This window comes from Alnus glutinosa, chromosome 5 (assembly GCF_958979055.1).
Source record: "Alnus glutinosa chromosome 5, dhAlnGlut1.1, whole genome shotgun sequence".
NCBI lineage: Eukaryota > Viridiplantae > Streptophyta > Magnoliopsida > Fagales > Betulaceae > Alnus > Alnus glutinosa.
Window position 1 is genome coordinate 14,274,488 of NC_084890.1, and position 6,628 is coordinate 14,281,115.

Genomic DNA, 6,628 nt, shown 5'->3' on the forward strand with positions numbered 1-6,628 from the left:
TTGGAGGAGGTGAGACCGGATTTGTTCTTGCTAGTGGAGGCGGTGGGACCGGATTTGTTCTTGTAGCCTGTGTAGGAGTTCTTGAGGTGGTACTTTGTGTCTATTCCAAATGAGTCAAATAAGGTGTGAGACTATCAGTGTTCATATATTACATAATAAAAAAATAAAGGATAATAAGGATTAATAAACTCACATTGGCTGGAGGGGGGGTAGGCAGGACAACACTTGCTTGGGTACTTCTCATTGGACATGCCCTTTTATTGTGCCCTCTGCCCTTACACATGGAGCATTTCATCCTTGCACCAAATTTTCTCATTCTGTTTGGATTTTTCGGATCTCTACTTTCATCAACTTGTCTTTTTCTTACCTTCTTTGGTCTACCCGGGGCCACTCTTGATACTGGGGGTTCCAACTTGTCATGCTGGGTTGGTATCCACTGCTCCCGACCAGGCATTGGGTATATAACTGGCTCATATGCTTTCTTGTACATCTCCACAGTGAAGTACTCATCAACATAATCCTCTGCATTCTTACAACTATGTCGAATAGCAGCATATGCATGCACACAGGGGATTCCAGACATTTCCCACACTCTACAACCACAACTTTTTCTCCTCATGTTGACTACAAATTGTCTACCATCTGGACCAGTCATTTCAAACATGTCATCACCAACATATAGGGCAACACAGTCCATTGATTCATTCCATATTGCATCCAACTTATTTTGGATTTTAGGAGTTAACTTCCCTGTCAGACTTTGAATGCCATCCCTCTTAGCCTGGTATCTCCTCATCAACTATTTTCGTATCTGCTCCAGCATGGTCAAGATAGGTTTATTGCGAGCCTTTAGAATGTATGAGTTAAAACACTAACATATATTATTCTGCAGAAGGTCACAATTTGAATCCGTAGCAAACCATGGTCTTGACCATGTACTAGGATCAATTTTGGCCAAGTACTCATGGGCATCACTATTCATTTTCTTCAGCTCACCCATTACCCTTAGAAAATCCCCTTCAGTGTATGCAAAAGTTGCAGCCTATAACTTCTCCTTTAGGGCAATTCCTCTATGCCCCCCAATGTCCCTATAGTTCGCATAAAGATGCCTCACACAAATCCTGTGATCGACGGTTGGCATGACATAATCAAAGGCTGGCATTAGACCCTACAATTAAAAAATCACAACATTAGATTAAGAATGTTAAACATTTTAAAATAAAATGAAATCACACGGTTTACTAACCATGACTTACCTTCTGTCGATCTGAAATAAATGTTGGCCTGCCATTCCGCTCATGGTTCCCAAGATCGGACACTAGGGTTTCCAAAAACCAGATCCAGTTGTCCTTAGTCTCATCTTCAACTACAGCATATGCAATCGGATACATGTTATCATTGCCATCGCGTCTAACTGCAGCTAGAAGTTGCCCCTTAAATGGCCTTTTAAGGAAACACCCATCCACCCCTATCGCAGGCCTGCAACCTTCCAAAAAGCCCTTCTTCATGGCTGCCAAAGAACAATACAGTCTTTGAAACCTTGGATTCACCTCGGGTACTGTCCTATCCACTTTCATCACAACACAACTTCCTGGGTCGGTTGCTCTCAAGGTCTCACAATAGTCCCACAAGGCCGCATACTGACCCCCATTCCTGCCATATATTTTTTTATTAGCCTTGATTCTTGCCCTATACATCATGCTCGGATTCACATCTATCCTCCATCTTTCTTTCACTTCATTCTGTATCACATGTAATGGCATGTCGGGCTGAACTCTAAACTTATCAATCAGTTTATCAGCTATCCATGTAGAGTTTACAATTGAGTTCCTAAATTGCTTGCCGCACACATGTCTACCTTGAAGGCTGATTATCTGGAATGTAGCTTTATCATCCACCTGTATAGCATACACTCTGTAATTACACTTTGGTTCTTTACATACAACAATACACTTTTTTCTCTCATTTTTTTTAAAGGTAATGTCCTTCCCCCTGTTCAGATTGAACACCCTAACAGCCTCCCTAAATGTCTGTATATCTTGGAATCTCATCTTAACTTCCAAACTTGGATCCCCAAGGTCAACTGCATGGAACTCAGACCCTCTTGACTCAGAATTTTCAACTTCTTCATCACTAGCTACTGGTGAGACAAGTATGTCACTTCTAGCCATATCAGAGTTATTGTCATCGTCATCATGACCAACTTCAATGTGGTCTACATCATCTTCATTATCATCATTACCACTCTCCTAACTATTCTCATCATTACCACCCTCTTCACTATTCTCATCATTACCCCCTTCATTATCCTCTACATTACCTTGTTCAACCCTAGGATTATCAGGTTCTACAATAGAGGGTCCAGCACTATCAACATCAACATCAACATCAACATCAAATACGTCTTCAGTATCAGTAAGCTTATCATCCCACCAAGGATCATCCAAATCAACCCTACCTCCATATTCATTATCATCTTGACTATCCTCTTCATCACCTCCTCCATCCCCAAAAGACACAATATATAATTGCAAAATGGCATGCCCATCAAGGCAAGCAGACAAGAAAAGCACATCATGGTCTGAAGTAATTAAATGCAACCCATCAGCAAGACTCTTCACGGGTTCTTTAAAATACATTAAATCCCCTAACTTATATCCATATTCTTTACATATATCTTCAATTTCAAAGAAAGATAGTTTATCAAGGTCAACACTATCTTTGTGTAGTTCAACTTCACCACCTGTATACTCACACCCAAAACTCCGATCAAACCTACCCCCAAAATGGACCTCAACCACTAGTTTATTGTGTGCCGTCCTATGAGGTAAATTTAATAAAACATAGTAAGTGACATGTTGTAAAATTAAATAAAGGCCAACAACACATTAAGTGACATATGGGGACCACAACACAGCAACCAATATACACAACCACAACTTCTCATCTGGGGACCACTACTCTTTTTTGAACACACAATACAGCAACTAACTTCACACACGGGCACCATTTTTCTCATTTAACCACTGTTGTTTTTTAAACAGACAATACACCAACTAACTACACACACAGACATAATCATGCACCATTTTCTCCTGATGGGGACCACTGCTGTTTTTTAAACACAAATCAACACAAAGCAGCACATCATGCACATGTAAAAGCAAAGCACATGATCCCATCATCATACAAAGCCACAAAGGTAATTGAAATTCAACAAAACACACGGACCCAGTAAGTGAAAGCAACTTTTCAATAAAAAATATACAAAGCCAATCATTGAAAGCATCTTCTGAATAAAACAAAGATTTCATAACCCCAAAACGACAATGATAGGTCTTGAATGTTACACATTCAAGCCCTTTAATTTGCTATTGTTAAACCCTTAACCTCATTGTAATTTAACATTTTATCTTGTTTTAGTGTTTATCTTATTTTTAGGTCCTAAAGAAAAATACACATAAATGCATCAAGGAAACCGAACATTAAATTGAAGAAGAAGTCAGCACTGAATTGAAGAAAAAAATTGAGTGTGCAACTCAATCTAAATCATGATGTGGCTAGGAGCTTTAGAGGATGTGCTGGACGTTGGAAATTGAAGTCATTATTGCATGATTTTGTGGAAATTCAGCATGAGGTGGTGCAGGATTTTGTTGAAAGCATGAGGTTGTGCAGGTTTTTGTTGAAGGCAAGACACGTGAGGCACCAAACCTGCAACAAAAGCTACTGGATAGTAGCTCTAAAGCTGCTGAACAGCAGCTTGCAAAGTTGATGGGCAGCACCTCTCCCTCTTGTCTCCCCTTGCGTGTCCCCCCTTTCAAAGCTAGCAAAAGTAGGCCTGTAGCTTGCAAAGCTACTGGACAGCAGCTCACAAAAGCTGGACAACAACTCATGCACGTGAAGGGCAGCACCAAGGACAGCAACATGGAATGAAAAAGCTGGAGCTGCTGGACAGCAGCTCATCACCATCTTTACATGGCAGCTTCTCCAAGGACAGCAAGAGCATGCACCTTGCGGCCAGCAGCCTACCCAAGGACAGCATGCACACATCTTCAAGGCAAGGACAGCATGGGCTTGGACAGCTCCTGAAAGGGACAGCACCTGCTGGGCAACATTCTTCCATGCCACCTGAGCAGCTCCAAGCTCCTAGGACAGCAGTCCACGTCAGGGCAGTAGGCGCCAAGGACAGCAAAGCAGCATGGGCTGCACCATTCTCCACCAGGCAGCAGAAAGGGGAGAGCTTGTTCCATAAAACCCCATCCGGGGGGAACCACCCCAAAAAAAAAAAAAAAAAAGACTGGAAAAAAAAAATGTAGATTAGTTAGGAGTTTTTAGTTTTTAGGTAGCTTAGTTTTTAGGAAGCTCTTCACGTCCCTTTTTTTTTTTTTAGTTTTCTTTCCTTTTTAGTTTTAGTTTTGTTTGTAGATAACAAGCTCGTTAATGGGGAATTGTTCTTCAAGTCCAAATTATCAACGGATCTCCATGCGTAGCTAAAGTTTTCCATAGGGTTTTGATAAACCCTATCCAAGTATCAATGGCTTAATTATGTTTTATTTTGGGATATTTATTGTGTGCATTGATGATTGTATAACTATGAGAATTACATTTTTGTAATTGGTTTTAAAGTTAAATGCAATCATGATGAAATGTTTATCTAGAAAGCTTATCATTTTGATTGTGCTCAAATTATGTATATTGTTCAAAAGATGGTAAATGTAATGGTTATGCAATGGTATTCTTTGAACATGCAACAAGAGGTTTTGATAGTTCATGCCTAGGATAGACAAATGATGCTGCACCCTAGCTTAGGTAGATGATTTGTACTAATTTTAGGATGGGCTACACTTAATCATTGTTTGTTTGTAACTAAGTTAACAAGTTTGATAGTCCATGCCTTGGATAGACGGATGGTGCTGCACCCTAGCTTAGGTAGACGATCGGTACTAATCTTAGGATGGGTTATGCTTATTTTTAATGATGGTATTTTCTTGACACTTTGTTGTGTGATTGACAACCATACACGGGTAATATCATGACTAGAATGAACGTCCCATGTTAACATGATAGCTATTGGTACAAGGTTAGCGGTAAAATCAAACCCCTATTTCTTATTTTATTAAGTTCAACTTTAATTTACTTTCTATCATTTAATCTCTGTCATTAGTTTACAAGTTGAAAATCACAAAAACATCATTTCTCTAAAGGGATAAATTAGGACCGATTTTATTAAAGCTTGATGCATGCAATCAATACATTACCTGTGGATCGACACCCTCAATATAGACACCATCCTACAACGATTCGTTCTATTGCGAGTGGTATTATTATTGAAGTAGAAAAAATCCACATCAGACGGAACCCTAACCACATTTTAGTTCGGTTCTTTCACTTCATTCAAGACAAAATAAAGGAACTACCGAATGAATTTAAAAGATTTCATAACACAAAAACGACGGAACCTACTTTTGCACAAAACCCTAAATTTAAAAGAGGAGTCTTTTTATTTGAACATACCTTAATCGAACACCCACTTCGGTCGGTTTAATCACGACAACCCTTAGCCCAAAGTCGATTTCGGCTGAAATTTGTTGTTGATGATAATCCGCAAAGGAATCCTAAATTAGAAATTTGTTGTTGGTTCCTTCTTCAGTCTCCCAGGATGTCTTTCGGGTTTTTACTTTGCATTTGAAAGTGGTTTTTTAGTTTTTAAGCGAACACAAGGACCGGTCTTTTTTTATTTAGAAAACAACGGCTCAATTTTTTTGAGGGTATTTTATTCCGATTATCTGCATATAAGTCACATGCCGCGCACGTGAGTCCATTTCCGTCTCATCAGACGGAGCAATTGGACGAAAAGGGGGTGGATTGCAAATTTTTGCAACTTTCTTGGGTGCAATTGAAGCAATCTAAACATTGGTTCCAGGATTGCAAATTCGTGTAAACATCAGGGGGTAAATTGCAGTTTTCCCAAACATTAAAATTTTGAAGAAACATTTTGGTATAACATTCGGTAAATCCTATAAAATCCCTTAAAAATTTTGAAGAAACATTTTGAAGAAACTTGACTCCCCCATGTGTTTACTACAATTGCTTAATCCTGTATGTTGCAGTGAAAATCACAATTGAATAAAATATTGAGGGAACATACATGTAGCATCCAACAGGGATTTCCCCAAGGTTTGATAGGGAGAAACCAGAAACTTGGTGCTGCAGAGCCGCTTAATTCTTCTACTTCTATGGAACTCCAGATGTACAAAGGCTCTCAATTTCCTCCTTTCATATGGAAGGTAGGGCTCTTGTGTGGTTTCAAGAGTTGAAGGCTAAAAAATGTGTTTGTACATGGGAAGAATTTGTTAGGGCTATACAACTTAGATTTAGGAAATGATTCTATGATGATCCTATGGAAACCTTAACTAAACTGAAGTAAGTGGGTTTGCTTGAGGGTTATAAGACTCAATTTGATAATCTGGCCATTAAGGTACAAGGATCGATAGAATCTTACAAATTAAGTATTTTTTTTTGGAGGACTAAAGGATGAAATAAGGATCATATGATGATCCTATGGAAACCTTAACTAAATTGAAACAAGTGGGTTTTCTTGAGAATTATCATACCCAATTTGATAATT

General features: G+C 39.1%; 1 protein-coding gene across 1 annotated transcript; it reads right to left on the minus strand.

Annotated features, from left to right (window-relative positions):
- Positions 1–1,042: 1,042 nt before the first annotated feature.
- On the minus strand, positions 1,043–2,171 carry LOC133869007 (uncharacterized). The gene is made up of 2 exons (XM_062305991.1): positions 1,257–2,171; positions 1,043–1,168 (listed from the first exon to the last, which is right to left on the minus strand). The coding sequence occupies exons 1-2, from the start codon at positions 2,169–2,171 to the stop codon at positions 1,043–1,045; spliced, it is 1,041 nt and encodes a 346-aa protein (XP_062161975.1).
- Between the last annotated feature and the right edge of the window lie 4,457 nt (positions 2,172–6,628).

Coding starts and splice junctions, on each gene's coding strand:
- LOC133869007 (XM_062305991.1), bottom strand. CDS start 2,171: ATGGCTAGAAGTGACATACTTGTCTCACCAGTAGCTAGTGATGAAGAA. Junction 1,169..1,256: donor TTATTTCAGATCGACAGAAG/GTAAGTCATGGT, acceptor TTTTAATTGTAG/GGTCTAATGCCAGCCTTTGA.